The 18,173-nt window shown below is 37.9% G+C and overlaps 1 protein-coding gene across 1 annotated transcript in view; it reads right to left on the reverse strand.

Moving 5' to 3' along the window:
* Positions 1–18,173, reverse strand: part of SLC6A2 (solute carrier family 6 member 2) — a 66,871-nt gene that overhangs the window by 13,016 nt on the left and 35,682 nt on the right. The window contains 8 exon segments of the mRNA XM_027729603.2: positions 7–107; positions 4,483–4,582; positions 7,039–7,167; positions 10,316–10,428; positions 11,068–11,192; positions 11,923–12,026; positions 15,605–15,739; positions 16,554–16,692. Coding sequence (XP_027585404.2) covers positions 7–107; positions 4,483–4,582; positions 7,039–7,167; positions 10,316–10,428; positions 11,068–11,192; positions 11,923–12,026; positions 15,605–15,739; positions 16,554–16,692 — 946 coding nt within the window.

Raw genomic sequence — 18,173 nt, forward strand, 5'->3', positions numbered from 1 at the left:
ACTTACCAATAAAAAAGCAGGGCTAACAAATTTCCAGCACAGTCTCCAGTAGAGGCCTGGTTTGAAGCCCATCATTTGTTGGATATCTTCACTGAATCTGTCCACACCTAGAATGGATGTGAACATGGGACTGATGTAAATCTAAACTGATGAGATGCTGGCATACCCAAAACATATTCTTTTTCAGAAAGCAGACAAGTATGACTTCCAAATTAGAAGATATATGAAATTGATCTCCTTTCAGTGACTAGATGAGCCTTTGACATCACTGTGTCCAAGACTTAAATGCCTTTAAAGGCACTTCAGGCCTGTTGCAGACAAGCATTACCATTGAAAAGAGGCATTTGACAAATATCTAGAATTTAAATTGTAAATGGGACAAAATTTTTTTAATAGTTGTGGACTGTTGTAACCTAATTACTCCATGCTATTATGAGTACACTGAAGGAAAATCTAGACCCTCGCTCACACAAACTGCTTACTGATAATGAGGTAGATCCATATGATTCTTAATTTACAAAGGAGATGTTCCACTTAATGGCATACTAACCTTTCGGTGTTTCACTGAATATCACGGAACTTTCATGATATCTATTACAAATAGAGTTTCATATTTTATCACTTTTCCAAGCAACTAGGGCAATGTTTGTTCTGTTCAGTGTAATTATGTACAAAACTACATCATTTTAGAATGGGATGATTATCACCGACATAAAATGGGGAAGAAAGTATCCTTCTCTGTTTTCTTTAAGAACAAAACAATCTCTGACTCTACACCTCAGAGATGCTGGCTCACAGAGATCCCTAGTGCATTCTGTCATGTCAGACTACTTGTTTATAATTTATTATACTTTATGTGTTTGAGAAGTTTACTTTCAATCCTGAACACCATCAGGTAAACAGTAGAAATGCAGCTTTTTGCCATGAATATTTCTTTATTAGAGAGGATGTATAATTTTCCATAATGATTGTTTCTCTTCATGTGGATTAGTTCAGTACAATTTATTTAATGTAAATAACTGGGACAGCTCGAGTTAATCCTTTACATGCAACAAGGATGCAAAATATTTACAGGGTCTGGACATTTGAGTGTAAATGTCTCTTTGATTTTCCAGCCCAAATATTACATACAGGTGAAGAGAAGTAGCTAAGAGGATCTGCAAATGCTCTTTAAATTTAATCTGATTCTATTTGCAGTGCCTTTTTGTGAACTTTAAAGTGACTGAATTTCAACTGCTATGAATACTGACTGAAATTTATCACTGTGTAGAAGGTCAAAGACAAGGACTAGATATCTAAAAAAATTTTATTTGTGTGTTTCCAGACTGATGCAAGCAGAGCTCAAACAGTGCTTGGTGTTTGATTTCTGCTGAAAATGGGGGACAAGGAGGTCATGCTTTCAGACTGCCCTGTCCAACACCAGGATTTTCAGTACTACAGGTCTTCAAATAACTGTAAAGCAGAGCATAGTTATAGCTACAGATGATGGTACCTGTAGGGCTTGTTTTTTTACACTTCTTGAAAGTATTTACTCGGGTTATTTTGTGATTCTATGTGAAAAACAAAAACTGTGGGTGATGTTTAGTTACAGGAACAAACTGAGGTGACCACAAACAAAACTCCAGATTACTTGCTGGAGACCTGGTGGGGAATATGGAAATAATCTCCGTGCTTTTCCAGGGAAAACTAAGTAAAAGACACTTAAAATTTATTGGGAGGTCCTGGTTAAACACACTGAACCCAAAGAGGCTTTCAGTGTAATTTCTGAACTAATAAACACTGCAGCTGCCTGAGAATTGTCACCATTCTGTTATGTCGTGGTCTATTAAATGGCACAGAATTTGTACATAATATTGTGTTGTCAAGGGAATTAAATCAACATACAAAAAAGCAACAGATTAGTAAGAGAATGAAAAGTAGATTTCTATGGCTATAAAAGCAAGTTACCCTCCTCACATTGGGACAATCTTCTTTTACCTGATGCAGAGATCAGAGCTCAGATAGAATGAAAGCCTATGTGTTACCAGTAAGTCCTGCACCTGCTGCCAGCTAGAACTTGGTAAGTTATTCTGCCATACAGGCTCAGCCAGTGGCTTCAGAACCACTCACTTGCACAGAAGCCCTTGAGCAGGTCCTGGCCCTGAGGTGAAACTGCTTAGTGGCTGTAGCTGAAATAATTTGTGGGCATGTTTCCAAGAATTAGGGCATAGCTCCAACAGTGGTTTGGATCTCTGCAAGCAATCTTCATATGGGTTGTTTTCCCCTCCTGTCTTGTTTAGCTATGTCATATATAGTATTCTTTTATGTGTTTGGAATTATTTTTTTTTTTTAATTTGGAAAGTAAAAATTTTCAATACTGCCTTTAATGCTATACATATGATTTACCTGGTCTGGTGGCAGGGAGGAAGTGAACCATACCAGTGCCATTCCCAGAGAATGTGCTAGTGTAAAAGCAAACTGTGCTGATGTAAAAGCAAGCAGAACTGTAGCAAACATATCCCCCCCTTGGCAGTGCAGTAAGCTTTCTACGTTGGTTTGCCCCATCTGTATTTTCATTTTGTGGCAATGTGCACGTTCATACTCTCTCATGCCAGCCACACATCCACACAAAACAATCTGTGAGCAGAGGTGAGTATCAGCAGCCAGAGCCTGGTTAAGTTCTTTCCTTTCTGCAAAACCAAACAGCTGACCTTTGGCTGGGGTGGTTGGTTTGTTTGTTGGTTGGGTTTTTTCTCGGTTTTGGTGTTCTGATTTTTTTTTCAAAATAAATTCAGCTTTTGGTTTGAAATTTCAATCTGAGGAATTTTTTTTTAAGAAATAATTTAAGTAACTGAAAACAATGAGGTTGCAGATAAGGATGAATATAATTGAGAGCTCGTACTGGGCTTGTTCTCGTTGTTCAGGGGGGTGTGGGTGTTCACAGTAAGGTCTGATTGAGTAAAGATTTTCCTGCAACTGAAACCAAAGAGCAGTTTTGTGCCAGTGGGAGAGCTGCCTGGCTTTTTTTTTTTTTTTTTTTTAAGGATATTCATTAGAAAAATAGTATCAGGGTTGCACATGAGGAAAATTGGGAACAAGCTCGCAGACATAACTGAAGTACATCTGCATAGCAGAACAAACTAGTTCTCCCTTCTCTTACATTCACAGTTGGCCTTTGCAAGGAGAAACTTCATAGTAAGTAGTCATAGGTAAAATTTGAACTAAATTTCCATGTTTTTAGTCTGTGCCAAAATGTCAATGCTTGCCTTCAGGCTGGCTTAATATTCAGCTGGGTCATTAAGGCAACTGGGGTCTATCAGAAAAAAGAGGTGGACAAGATCATGCCAGATTTAATCAGTTTAAATAGCACTTGGGGCTGTAATAAGTTCTTTATAAAGCAACAGGTCATGCTGTGTCAGTAAAAACATCTGTCAGTGCCTAAGAAAAACGAATAGATATTTTCTTCATCACAGGCAAGCAAGAGGGAGAAAGGAAAGAATGATAAAGACAGAGGGTGTAAAATAAAATTTGACTAACCTTGGTTCAGTTTGTGAACCACATACAAAGCTTAGCTATTGTAAAGTGCAGTAAATCCTGTTTTATTAGTAGCAGAAAATAATTTGCCCTTCATAACTGAGGAAGCCTCTGCTTCCAAGCTAAGCTATGAACACCCTTCTGCATTCAGATCTTTTATGGGGATTAAAGACAGTTGTCTGTGAAATACAGGGCCTCTACTATTCTGAGAGACAACAGCATATGTACTGCTAGCTCCATGCTGATGTTGGGTGACACAATTAGTACATTAAAGCTAGAAACTCTTTCTTTAGTAGATAGAACAGTTTTATACATTAATGCCATTCTTTCACCTCATTCACTCTTCAATAATTTTTAGCTGCAAGATAAAGCTTGTTTGATTAGAAGAACATGGTGAGGCAAAATGGATGGATAAATAAGTGACTGAGGGAGGCAAATGGCAGTGAGAATCGTGATGTCTAAGAACCTTCTGAATCATATGTTCATTATAAACACTACGTCTGAATAGAAATGAAGATGACTTTCAGGGGAAGAACAATCTTGCTGGGAATCAGGGCAGCAAGTTCCATACAGACTTCAAGGCAAGAAGAAAAGGGGGAACAGGTGATTCTGTCTTTGGGTTAATCTACTTGCTTTGAAAGTACCAGGAATAAACCTGCTACTGCAAGTCATCAGCAATTTTAAGAGTTGTTAAATACTGTCAGAAGTAGTAACTTCTCCATCCCATCACAATCTCTTTCACAAGACAAATTTGTTTGGCTCTGTGCAGAGTTTCAAAGCTTGTCCCACTCAAAGTCTGCATTCCTACTGTTCATGAATCAGGTGAAAATCACTCCATGAAACCTGACTTGTCTTGGTTTCAAGTGTACAAGGCTATGCTGTTTTCCCTTAAAACAATGTGTAAGTCTGTCATGAGCACTTGGAATTTTAGAAGAGGTTTACTTAGCACATGCAAAATGAAGTGCTTACCATAAAACCAGGAAACTCCAATTGCCTCCATAAGAACAGCAAACAATATTGAAGTCCCAGCTGCAAATGTGTCCAGAAGTGTGAGAACATAAATTCCACCCTGGCATTGGGGAGTTCAGAGATGCAACAAAACAAAGTTACAGATAGAACAATCCTGGTAGTTTAGTATCAACTTAACAGAAATCTGCTTTACTTGAAACATGATCTTAACCCAAGTATTTTAATATGGATCTGTTGCTGCAGACACGAGTTTATATTTGCATGCAAAATAGTGGAATCAGACTTGCAACTCTCCTAAAGAGGCTTCGTTTCATCCATGTCCTCACTTAATTGGGAAACAGAAGCCTTGGCTTAGCCTGATTAATGAGTTCTCTTGACACTACTGTTCAGTGGGAGTTGAAGGCACTGGCTGTTTGGGGAAATATTCAGCAGCTTGTTGGGCAGGGCTTGTCTAGAGCAGTTAATGTAGAACTTCCTAAATTTATGGCAGGAATGGACCTCTACAAGTTTCCACAAGTCAGTTTGTTCCTGGCCATTTGTTCTGTAGTCCAGTGAATCTGCAGTCTTAGAACACTTTTTGCCTTGTTTTACAATGTGCTGTGTATTTGTGTCATTGATGTATTTTGCTCATTTTACTGAGTTTGGGCTAACAAGGAATGGAAGACCATGTTATGTTTACTTGTTTTGAAATGAACCTGGGTAAAGTGTTTCAGGATGTTCTTTGTCACTTGGAAACAACTGAAATGTTTGTAGTTGCAGTAAATTTTTGTTAAAATCTTCTTTTATAATCTGACTATGTCTGTTCAGAAGGAGAGGAACAAAGGAATCATTTTACGTGTTTTTACCCTAATGGTATAATTAACACTTGCACTATTTAGATTTGTAGGTGATTTTAATCTTTGCAATCACTTTCCTTTTTTTTTTCTTATAAAAAGATGTTTTTCTGAAACAGCTGTGCATATTTACAAAAATAGAGAGACCAGTACTTAGGCCTTGTCTAGGTTTTTAATTCTCTGGGGACTTGTCCGGAAACTGAACGAACTTTGCTTGTTGTGTTAGAAAGAAAATGTTGCTTATTGAATGACATTTGAGTTTGACCTCTTGTTTTTGCTCTACACCTGCTCCAAACGAGTGTCTTTGCTATCAAACTTGGTAAAGTGAATGACAAATATGATTTTGTAAGAAGCATATTTGTTTCAGAAACAGCTGCTTTTGAATATATACAGCCTTAACATTTCAGAAGGCAAAATCAAACGTGAATTTCATGTGATGGTCTCATACGGGTTATTCTTTTTATTTTGTACACTTTAGAAATGTTGTTCCTCAGTTATGTGTACTAATACATTTGGACAAGTCTGGGTAGTTTCATGAATTCCAGCTGGAGGGATGAACTTAAATCTTAACAGCTTAAAAGCTGGAGCTAGGTTGTTATCTTGAACTACTTTAGTTCACTTGAAGGCAGAGGAATTGCACCCACTGGCACCTGGTCAGGCTTTTAACACTGAATTTCTTGTGATCTCATACTTCAGGAAATTTTATTTCAGTTGAAACTTAGATAAAGGAGCATGTTCAGTTTTTAGGTATTAATAGAGGTAGCTTGGTATCAAAAGGATAGGTATTTTGCATGATATATCTACTTTTAGTGTCTTAAGTGTTTTTCAGTTTGAGGAAACTAGAGTAAAAATATTGGGGTATTCTTTTAGTGTGAGAAGAACTTTGTTATTTATGAACTTATGCCATTTGAGTAGTCTTAGTATAGATTTGGAAACCATTTCTAGGGATGGAGAGAGGTTCAGCACATCTGCTTTCACAGAGGCTACCTCAAGTTTTAGTTGTTTTCTAACACTTTTGGCATCTTTGCTTACAGGTCTTTTTTTCTTTTTCTTTTTTGCTCAAATAAAGGAAAGTTCTCTCCAACCTAGAACGCTGTGATTCTCATTCCTTAATTAGTGGTCAAAAGCCAGATGAGGCAAATCATTCAGGGTGATGGCAGTGATAAACACAGTTACTAGATGTTCAGGATAAGTTATCTGTGTGGTTTTTTTTATGGTGTTCAGAGTAAGAAATAAGATCTAGGTACATGAAGGAACATTAAGAAACATGGGGGTGAGAGAAGATCATTATTCTACGCTCTTTTAACAAGGAGTGCTTCTTACTTGCTTCAAGAAGACAGCAGCCAGATGATGAAGGGTCTGGTCACTTGAAATTCTTAGTTCAAAGCAAAACCAAACCAAACAAAAAAACCCCAAACAAACACAAAACAAAACACACAGAATCAAACAAAACCAATCGTAGCACAGTCAACTCTTTGGAACAAAGACTTGGTTTGGTTGATAGCTAGTGATCTTGTGCCAAAAACCAGAGAAGCTTCATATATATATATATATATATATGTATATATATATGTGTGTGAGATTAAAAGTGCTGTTCTGACCTTAAGTTAAAGAACTAACATTTATAACAAAAATAGTCACCTGAACCTATCCATAATTCTATCTGATAAGGTTAATTGCATTTTTAAGGTAGGATGTTGATGGCAACTTTTGTTGTACTTACATTGGTGATGCAAAAAAGGGCAAGTAGGAAAGTGCCAAAAGAAACGCCAAAGGTGAAGAGCTTCCTGTGCTGCTTCAGAATGTGGAAATCATCTGCCAAGCCAGTGATGACAGCTTCCATTCCCCCCATCTGAGGGAGGGAAGGCAAGAGCTCTGGTTAAACCCTGCTGACTGTTGTAAATTCAGACAAAGAATGTAAAGCAGCTGGTATCATTAATACCCAACCCCTCTATGCTTTCTGACATTTCAGCTGCAAAGCACTGGTGTTATGAGGCCTAATTTTCTAACTCTCCTCTTCACACAGGAGAGTGCCAGGGAACTCAAGTGTGATGGTTGTTGCCTCCACAGCCATATCCTGTGCAGACTCTTTGCTGACTCAGGACAATAAGTACTTTGGGAAAAATAATATACATTTCAATATACATTGGAGAAAAAGCTGGTAGATTAAGTAACTAAACTCCTTAAGATATTTCTTATAAAAAGGCAGGCACAAGAAGCATCTAGAGGAAGTGTGCTGAAGAAAGATTCACTTTAGCCATTTAACCAATTCCAGTTTGATGAAAATCTTTACACACTTGGAGGAATTACTACACAGGAAACTCGATGTAATGTTTTTTTGTTGACAACATGAAAGAATTTGACTTTGTTTTCTAGAAGTTAATGGTGAACATTAGCCCTTGTTTTGCAACATAGGAAAAGTACTTTCCAAATTTTCACTGAAATTGCTGGGTTATGTATGTGGTTATGAATTTTAATTTCTTTCCATTAATGAAAACATTTTCCCCCCTCTCACCAAGAAGCTATGAAAATTAATTTCAGTCTTTTGTCATAATAAATAAATTCATTTAATATTTTGGAGAGGCTGAATTCCATTACTTTTGTGATACTAGAAGACCATGGCAAGACCTGGAGTGCTTGGTGCAATACAATAGCTGGTTAGTAGGTGCTGACATAGCCTGTCCCTCTCCTGTAAGAATTTGATGAAACCAGCAGCTCTGGTTGAAATCAGCAGCAGAGAATTGTCTGTTTAGAATCTGAATAATTCCTACCTAGAGCCATGGAGCTGGGGGCAGTGGACCCAATTTTTCTTTAAAGGTAACTAATGTTTACAAGTAAAATGCCCCAAAACATTGTGTAGGTTTGTATTTCCTAGTGTCTCAGGGGGCATCAGTGGGTGCCCTGCACTTAAGATGGGTTAATGTTTGATCTCTTCAGAAGTTGCTACTGTGTTGGCACTTAATTGGTCTTGGAGAAGTTGAAAATGGAGACAGCTTGAACTATTTTGGTAAAGGACCATTTCTTAATGTATCACAATTTACTCCCCTTGTTAATTCCCTATAACAAGCTAGATGCCTACTTCAAAAAATGTTTGCAAATATTTGTTCTGCTTTCTGCCCTTTTCACTGCTGCTTGTTTAAATTTGCATGGTCAGATTTCTCTTTCTCTTGCATTGCGACAGTTCCATTTTTGTACAGACCATTCAATCTTTTTGTATTTCTGTGCCAGTGGAGGCTTATGTGCATGAATAAAAGTAGTCATGTATAATTATTCTTTTCTAGCTTTGGGGTTATTTGATTTTTAGCTTTAAAAATTTTAATTTTCCCTTCAGGGACTTGATCAGTCAGATGTGGGGGGAGAGTTGAGAAGATCACCATAAATAGTACGGCATGACCTGAGTTTTCCTTGGGAAATGATGACAAATCCCTCCTCTTTTAGAAAGAAAGAGATAAACTTGGCCACAGTTCATTAGTTCACAGTATTTAATTAGCTCCACAAGAAAGACCTTTCTCCACTTGTAGGAAAAGTGTGTTCTGCAATTTCAAGCTGTGGCTTTGCCACTCAAATGTTTCTTTACATTGTCTTAAATTTACTGCTGTTGCAACGTTCACAGTTCTGGATCTAAACACTTCTGAGCATTTATTTTCTCCTTAGTTCTGTCCTTTTCCTACTGGTCATTCTTGCTCTTTCACTGTGCTAAACTCTTCATTTCCATCCTCCATTCTTGCTTACAGTGGAAAAATGGCCAAGCTACAAACCCAGATATAATCTTCCCTCTAACTTTTGTATAAGGATTCAGATCTTAGTGTATAAAGTTCAAACTTCATTGAACCTGAGCTGGAATCCAAAAATCCAAACATTTCGGAAACATTTAGACTTGAATCTGACCTTTAGAGCTCAGCCTTCACTCCACAAGATCTCATTCAGCTATTTGTAATGAATATCAAAGCTTCCTGCTCCAACCTCATTTTTCTCAGTTTTGCTCTTCTCCTTATCAACTCATTCTTTCCCTTTCTTGCCCTTGAAAACAAATGAATTTTCCTGAGGTTGTAAGCAATGGAAACACTCTGTTTTGCCATTTCCAGCAAGAAATTCCTAGATCAACTCTGTACATTCAGAACTACAAAAGAGACTTCTATGCTTTGGAATAGTAAGAAACCCCTACCCTAATAAAGAGGATGAATGTTTGTTCATGGTTCATTATTCCTTAAAGACCCTATTTGGTATTCCCAGAAATTAATCAACCTTTAAGATAAATATAACAGGATGTCTTGATGCCTCTTTAGCAAGAACAAAGCAGAACAACAGTTGTTTGGGGGCTTGGAATATTTTGTGGGACGAAGTCTCTATGGTCCTGCATATCATGGTGTAGTAAAACTTAGCACATTATGGAAAGAGCAAATACACTTGTTTGACTGGACACTTTACAGCAAGACTGTAGTAAAATGAAATCACTGAAATATTCTGGTGTGATTTTTAAATTGTGACTAAATTTACAGGAAATTCTGTATCACTGTTTGTATTAAAAAATGGGACTACCTTCAGACATTGTGTGTCTTGAGCAGATGGATGGACTTCAGCACATATAAAAATCCCTTCTAGAAACCACTTTACTCAATGTCTTACTGTGTTTTGCAAGCAGGGTTCCAAAACCTTATTGCAGGTTCATAGCAGTAATAGTCATAGTAGTGTTGTTGGGTTATAACTTTAAACAGTAATAATTGTTGATGAACAACCCCACTGTAAAAAAAGTAGCAGTGAGTAAATATTTTCTGGCTTGTAAAAGATTATTTTCCTAAATCTCTTAATGATTGTGAGTCTTTAAATATAATACTGGGAGTAATGCTATTGCTATGTTGCCTGTGACTGTGAAAACAGGTTCAGGGAATGTACAGAATGTTTATTTGAAATGTAATCCCCTGCTTAAGGTTGATACCTCTCCACTTAAGGAATATAACAGTAAAAGAAAAATGCCAAGGCTAGAAAGAAAAATTACTCACAGAACTGTCGATGCCAAGAGTAAGGAGCATGATGAAGAACACCACAGCCCAAAATGTAGATCCTGAAAGAGTTGAAATTGCCTCTGGGTACAGGATGAAAACTAAACCAGCTCCTGGAATAGAAAACAGGGGAAAAAAAAGTATTATTAAATGATGTTTCTTATTGTCACAAAAGTGCTCATTTTAATAAGGTAAATTATGAGTAAGTTGACTTTTACTTCACTTCCCATTACACTCTGAGTAGCTGTTAAAATTTGCATTTTACCAAAAATATATCCAAAATACTTTAATTATTTACTCATGATAGGTTGCTAATAAAAAAAAATATATGCCATTCTTTCCACTTTGAATGACCTTGTATGGGATTCACAACCTTACTGGCTATTTTTCAGCAATGTGGGGGAGAAGGAACCACGTGGTGTGGACTCCACTGTCTGGCAGGAGAACTGTTGGGTGTGATGAGAGTTACCAGTGAAAGGACAAGAGAGCTGAGCTTACCAGAACCACCAAAAACAGTCAGAGGCCTGTTTGTTGCACAGGCAACACTTGTGGGGGGGTAAGATTTTGGGGAACCTCAGTTCAGTAGAGGTGAGATAAATCAAAGCCATTTAGAGTTCACATTTCAACAAGGCATTTAAAGACAGAGTTCTAGTTCCAAGCAAGTTAATTTGAACTAATATTAATATAAACACACTTGTGAAAAAATGGTGGGAAAATAAAGGGGTAAAATTAGTATGAAATTAACTTCCTACCTTCAGTAGCTACATCCTCAATTTTAACTTTGTGCTCATGAGCCATGTACCCCAATATGGAGAAAATTGCAAATCCCGAGATGAAGCTTGTGACACAGTTAATGGTACTAGTCAGCAAAGCATCCCTAATTGTAGAAAGAGGAACAGCCCAGTGAGGAAAAAAAACAAAAACACTTTAAGGACTAGATAGGGATTGTCTTTAACTTTTCTTTTTCCTTTCCATCCTTCAGTTCACAATGTATTTATAATACGTGTACTTCTTGAATTTATATTTCACGGGAAAATTTTAAGTGATGCTTGTTTTCATTCCAAAATGGAATGTTAGCAAAACGTCTAAATGTTGGAATTTCTCAGAAGGTGCAGAGCAGTTCTGTTTGAATTTCCATGGCGGTGATTCAGCAAAGCACTTACCAACTGTCTTGATTTTAAAGTGCATTCCTAAATTGGAACTCAACATGAAATATCAGAAATATAATCCCAAAGCGCAGAAACACTTCTGGAAACTGGAATCTTTCTGCTGTTAGTTCCTGGACCAATGAGATTTCACCCTGTGCTCACTGTTGCGCTTAATGGTACTTTTGAAAGGCAAACACCAGCACAGTTTACACAGCTGTCTAAAGTCCAGACCTAATCCCATTCTGTTTTTGTAGTGCAGCAGATAGCTTGGCAGGTCCCTGTTACTAAAATTTCAATAAGGAAGACAGTGTTACAAGATTTGGGTTGGTTGCTATGCCTATGCAAAACTCACTGCCATTAACAAATGACTGAAGATAAAGATAGCTCAGTACTTATTCCAGCTGCAGTCAGAATAAAACAGTATAATTTTGCAGTAGTAATGAAAGAATAGGCTCTTACCTGTAACAGTTGTTGTCAAACTTATTGTAACTGGCAAATGCAATTAAAACACCAAACCCAGCTCCTAAGGAGTAAAATATCTGAGTAGCTGCATCAATCCACACCTGCATAACAACACCAACATGGTCAGTGTCAGTTCAGTCCACAGGGATACATCAGGAGAAAAGCAAGACGAGTACAAAGCAACTGGCTTTTGGAAAACAATTGGCATTCATGCTTGTGGGAGTGTAAGAGCCTCCAGCCCCAGTGAGGTGTCACATGGAGCATGGTCATGGTCTGGAATGGCTTAACCTCTGGCAAGTTCTTGCTCTGTGCACCCTGCTACCTGTGGGGTGGACAGTGGTACCTCTGAGATTTTACTGGCTACTGAAACGATTACATGGTTTTTCTCCTGGGTACCAGAAATAAACTTCCAATAGTCCTTGTTCCAAGTTAGTTTGGAATGTACGATCAGAAAACTAAAAATAGGTAATGGGTCAAGAGTTACAGGACGTTGTCTTTCCCATAATAGAGCTTTCTTTGTGTGACTTTATATGATGCTTTCTTGAATCAGACACTGAAGCACAGTTGATGTGCTGTGAACAGAACCAGGCAGGTTATCCGTCAGCTTTCTCACTTAGCTGGAGGAGTTGCAGAAGAAATTGCAGTTCATACAGGACTTCTAGGTATCATGGATTTCTTTCAATAATAGCAAGACAGTCCTGTAACATCAATTCCTTGCTCATTCTTTTTATATACCAGTTACATCTTAATATCCTATTTTCGCACAAAGGTTGATGTCTAATAGGGTTGTGGTCTCTTAAAAGCGTTTCTGTGGATAAGAATGCAGAAGGAGGGGTGCAAAACCTTTATATTTTTCTTGTTTTTTTTAAAACTTCAGATAACCCTTTTTGTTAAAAAAATTCCTGAACATTTTTAACATCAATTTTGTTTAAACCATAACTAGGTCTGCATGATGCCACCATAAAGCACTTGTTTCTGTGGTTCTTTAGCTCTTTTGTGTCTTACCAGTGCAATTGCATTCATTGTGCTTCCCCTTTCTTATTATTCAAGCACCCTTAAGCATGTGCTTAAGTTCTATTGATTGAAGTAAGACATTAGCACCTGCTGCCTCCCAAAGGATTTATGCACCCTGTCTGTTGAGTAAGAGTCTTGGCTCTTAGTAGCTGATTAGGAAACAAATTGAGAAAGATCAAGGTGAAGAAACCAGAAATTCCTTTACAACTAAGATTAAATGCAAAACATTCCTTTTGTTCTACCGAAGCAGGATGGGAAGCAGACAGTGGGGCTGGTTCTGCTGTTGATGCTCATGTTCTCTTTTACTTCAGCTGAATCTGATTGATGCATAGTCGAATATATTTTATGGTAGGTATGTTTTTATATGCATGAAAAATGAAAAAAAAATAAGCATTTTACAGGAGGCAGCCATCAGTCTTTCCAGCTTTCTTCAGTGTTTGTCATTTAACTTTTGTGCATATTCTTTCTTGTGTATGTGGATTTAAAAAGTTACTGTACTGTGAGGAGAGGAAACATTGTGTGTATCACCAGGTGTTATATAATCTTCAGGATATTTGCTAAGGTGAATGAAAGAGTGAGTGTTGCCTCCACGTCTGACTTAAGTCCCTAATTAACACTGATCCCTTTAGCAGAACACAGGTTCTGTTTTACATAGATATTTAACATATCCATTTGTGCAGTGCAGATGAGCATTGTGACTTTGGGCTTTCAGCAAGGAATATATGTAGTCATTGATCTAGTTAAAAGATCCTCAGGTGAATCTCTTTTTCTCCTTTTTATAGAGACACGATTGTGGACTCAATATCCCTGAGAACTGAGGTGTCTTGGGGCTTGCTCAGTGCTGTGCAGGATGTGGCTCCCTAAAATGAGGCACACCTGGACCTTGATCTGGGTGCTCTAAGGTCTTCTAGAAGAGCATTGGCAGAGGCCTCTGTATGTCATTACTCTTTGTGACTTACAATGTTTCTTTGTTTTCATTTGGAAGAAAAAAAAAATCATAAATCAGATCCAGGGATGCACTGACGTAGAACTGAAATGGGATTCTATTCTTTGGAGCCTGAGAACTAAGATTAAACAAACAGGACTATTGCAGCAGCAGGTATCCCAGACTCCAAGAGGGGAAAGGCTGACATGGCAAAGCAATTAGTGAAACTTCTCTGTATAACTGCTCTTTAGTCTTTCACTATTCTAGAGCAACTTTTTGTTGTTGTTGTCTGAAAAATTTTGTCTTAGCAACAAGTAACTTTAGGGTCACTTAAATAGCAGCTGCAGAAATAATAAGCTATGAAAGAGCAGTGCACAGAATATCCTTCCAGAAGCAGAGGGCAGCTATGGTCATGGGGGCCTAGATCCTGAGCTGGTGCAAGCAGGCACAGCCCCATAGACATCTAGTTGAACTTGTGATGCTTTTTTCCAAACAGCACTTAAAATACATAAGAGAAGTTAAATCACCTCCTTTGTTCATCCTTGCATCTTTGTATTTAAATGTATGAACTACTGGAGTGGCTACTGCCTTGTGATGAAAGTCCCATATCTGAAGTTTGGTTTTACTGTTCCAAAATAGAGTGAGATGGGGTCTGGGTTCTGGTGAAAACTTCTGTTATTGAAGAAATGCCAGTTTTCAAATTTAGTATTAAAAAGCCAGGGAAGTATTGTTCTGCTAAAAGTATTTAAAATAGCTCTGTATTCTTAACTCTCAAGGTCTTTTTTAATTATTCTGGAAAAATCAAGATAGGATTCACAGGAAAGATACAGTGCAACTATGGACAGACTGCAGACCCTTCTGCAAATTTTCAAGATGATGCATTTACTTTTAGGAGAATGATGTCATTGCTTTTCAGTTTCATAACCATTTGAATGGTCTTGTGACCCATCCATCGAGATATCACTGTCTTATAAATGATCTATGATCTTTTTAGAATAGCACAGGTAAAATCTCTCTGTAATCATCAGATCTTCGTTTTTTGTGGGTCTGAAATGCCTGTAAATTCATGAGTTAGTGACTATACTTGTAGATCTTGCTTTAAAATGTACGAAATAAGTCTTAGTTCCAAGTTACTCCACAAAGTAAGTTGGTATGGATATATATTTAATGTTGTTAATGTTGTTAAGTGATACAGTGAAATGTAGATTACTTTCAATAACAGGATAAGAACATCATACTCTTGCAAATCTCCTTTCTATGAAGGACCATGGTTTAACAGGTGAGTTAGTCCTGACTTTATATGTTTAGCAAGATTTGCGTAGGCCAGAATTTTTGTTTACCAGGTTAATATTAAGCTAGTGATTAAAATAGCAAGATTTTCTTCTCGAGGGAATTCTTAGCCTTTTGAGAAATAAATTTTTGCATGACTCCATTTTCTTGTATAAAGAATACTGTAATTTACTGGGTGCACAGTCAAAACATGGACTTTTTAAAGGGTTTGCCACACCTATAACTGCCTTCAGACAAGTGTTTTGTGACCTGAACTGTTTGGGTTTAGTGTGAGATAGTGCTGTTATGGAGAGAGTGGGAAAGTTAGACTGTCAGAGACAGTGGACTAGTGCTTATGCAGAAGCAGAAGTGTGGCTATACAAGTTCAGAAGTTAGCTGTAATATTTTCAGTTTTAATAACAAGGCAGCAGGTTTAATAATAAAGGAATGAGAGCAGAAAAGTACACTTACTGTGGCTTCTTTTAATCTTCTGAAATCTATGTGCAGGTATGCATTTATTCCATTGTATGCACCAGGGAGGGTTATTCCGTGTATTAGTAAGACAAATAATACAACATAAGGCAAAGTGGCTGTTATCCAAACAACCTGCAGACAACAGAAATCCCAAAGACTGATGAGCTCTTACAGAAGATTTAAGAATGTGTGATAAGCACAGCCGGCATTTTCTTGGTTTGGCCGTTCAGTTTGATGGAGAAGCTCTTTACAGGACATCTTGGGGGAAAATGCTGTTATGTATCATGAGTCTTTTCAGATATAAGTTTACAGATGCCAGTAGGAGGCAGTTTTGACAAAGAGAAAACATTACCAATATGTGTTAGACTGCGAATGAGCTGCTCAGCTCTGTATCATATATTAAAAAAGTGCAGTCATCATATTAGGTGATACTGTCATGAAAATGTACAAAAAGATCTCAGATGTATCCAACCCTAGAATTTCTCTTGAGGTGGTTTTTGAGGGATGTCAAAGAGCAACTTCAAGTGACTTTGACCAAGTCTTTCTCTTGACCTGGCATTTTATATAATAAAACCAAATCATTCAATGCCATTGAAGTATTAGTACATTTGGCTAAGAATAGGATGCACATTTAAGACAATTTTGAGTATTTAAAAATATTTTCTGGATGTGACCACTTTTCACAATTCAGAGATTTTTGTTGAATTGAAAATAATATGCTAATAAAATTTCCACTTGTAACATCACACAAGCAAAGCTTGCAAATAAAATAAAGGCTGAATTGGGATCATGTATTTTCATTGTACATATGTGAAGGTCTCTTGCATGGTTTGGTCCCCGAGGATCCCTCAGAATCAGTAATTTACTTTCTTGCTTTCTAAAATTAGGAGACTTTTTAAAGGAGACAAAGAATGTAGCTGAGATAGAAGGACAATATTAGCTCTACCTTTCCCGAAGTCTTCACGCCTTTCCACAGACTAAAGAAAAGAATGATTACCACCACCAAGAGGCAGAGGGAAAGCTGCCAGCGAGGCAAGCCAAGGTCATGGATCCCACGGCTTTCGTGCAGGTGCAGAACTCCTCGCCTACACACCAGATACACAGAAACAAAGCCAAGTCACTGCAGGAAAAAGGATTTTACATATCTCACGCTGTGGGCAGCAGGAATGGATGCTGCACTGCAGCAGGACTTGCCCTGCTGGCATCACTAGCAGTGAAAGCTGTTTTGTGAAGCCATGTACTGCCTTCTCCCCACAATGCCTTTATGGTCTCATGGCCCCATCACTGTCTGTTTAGCCCCACAGTGCCATAATGATACCATGCTCTCCTTCACTGGAAGTGGATGGGGCACTTGGAAGTATCATTGGCTTGTTCTTACTTGAACACTGAACAATGTCCAGAGAGGGTGCAGAATCTCTGTCCTTGGAGATTTTAAAACTTGGCCAATGAAGGCCTTTGGCAGACTGATTTACTTTTTAAGTTAGCCTTGTTTTTAAGTCGGGAGTTATATCAGATGACCTTCAGAGATGTCTTTCAATCTAAATTGTTTTGTGATTCTAGATAAGCAAACAGCTGGCTTCCTGCAACTTTAGCAGTTCCAACTTTATTTTAGATTTCTTTTTGAAGAGGTTATCTTGAGGATGCAAAGAAAGTGGTTTGATAGGAAAAGCAACAGTTGGTCAATTTAAATTGGATGTAGTGATCTGTGTTATTCACTGAGACAGTGGAGTCATAGCAGAGGAAATTCTGTTTCTTACCAGGGCAGGCTAACTCTTTTGAGACCTACACAGAGAAACGGAGTGTTGAAAAGAGCCTTTGTCCTGGAGACTGGTGATATCTAGTGAAGTCATGAAACACATTGTGTGCAACAGCCACTGGGATACAGAAGAGATGTTACAGTGGATCTCTCTTCCTTTAACTCAGCTCTATGCTATAAAGTGTCTCTTGCTGCTTTTACAGATCTAAGAAATCCAGGAATATTTTGCTTCACGGAAAGCCGTATTTGCCAGGAGGAATGGCTGGAGCCCTGCTCCAGAGGTGAACTGCAGAGTAAGCTCCTGGTTCTGATATGAACCTACAGGATGTGTCTCAGGGATTCAATTTGTTAGTGTTTCATTGCCCATCCAGAAAAAATGGTCATGACCTTCCTTTTCTCCTTCCTTTCTCTGTCACCCTTTGTTTGCTATGGACTGCTTGGGCAAAATAGAAAGTTCATCTCTGTCTTCTCTTAGGTCCATAACAGTACAAACAAATCAAATCAAAGAAGTCCTTTTCACTGGAGGACCTTGACATGTTTAATGAAAATAAGTGCATTTTAGAGAAACTGCAGGACTGTGATCTGCCCTGCATGACTGCAGGGACTAAAGCCTGAGGAGTCTAATTCCAGGCCCATTGTTGGTCCCTGTACAGTCTCTTACTAGATATTAGTCCTTCAGAATTAACTTAAGCACTTGTCTTGCCAAGTCAGAGATGGGTGAGATAGTTGCATAAGTTCCAAGACAGGACAAACCTGTGTGAACTTCAGTGAGGAAAACTGAAAAATGTTTCTGTACTACTTAAATTGTGG

The sequence above is a fragment of the Pipra filicauda genome, unplaced genomic scaffold, assembly GCF_003945595.2.
Source record: "Pipra filicauda isolate LSUMZ 115617 unplaced genomic scaffold, ASM394559v2 scaffold189_size1545977_pilon, whole genome shotgun sequence".
Taxonomy (NCBI): domain Eukaryota; kingdom Metazoa; phylum Chordata; class Aves; order Passeriformes; family Pipridae; genus Pipra; species Pipra filicauda.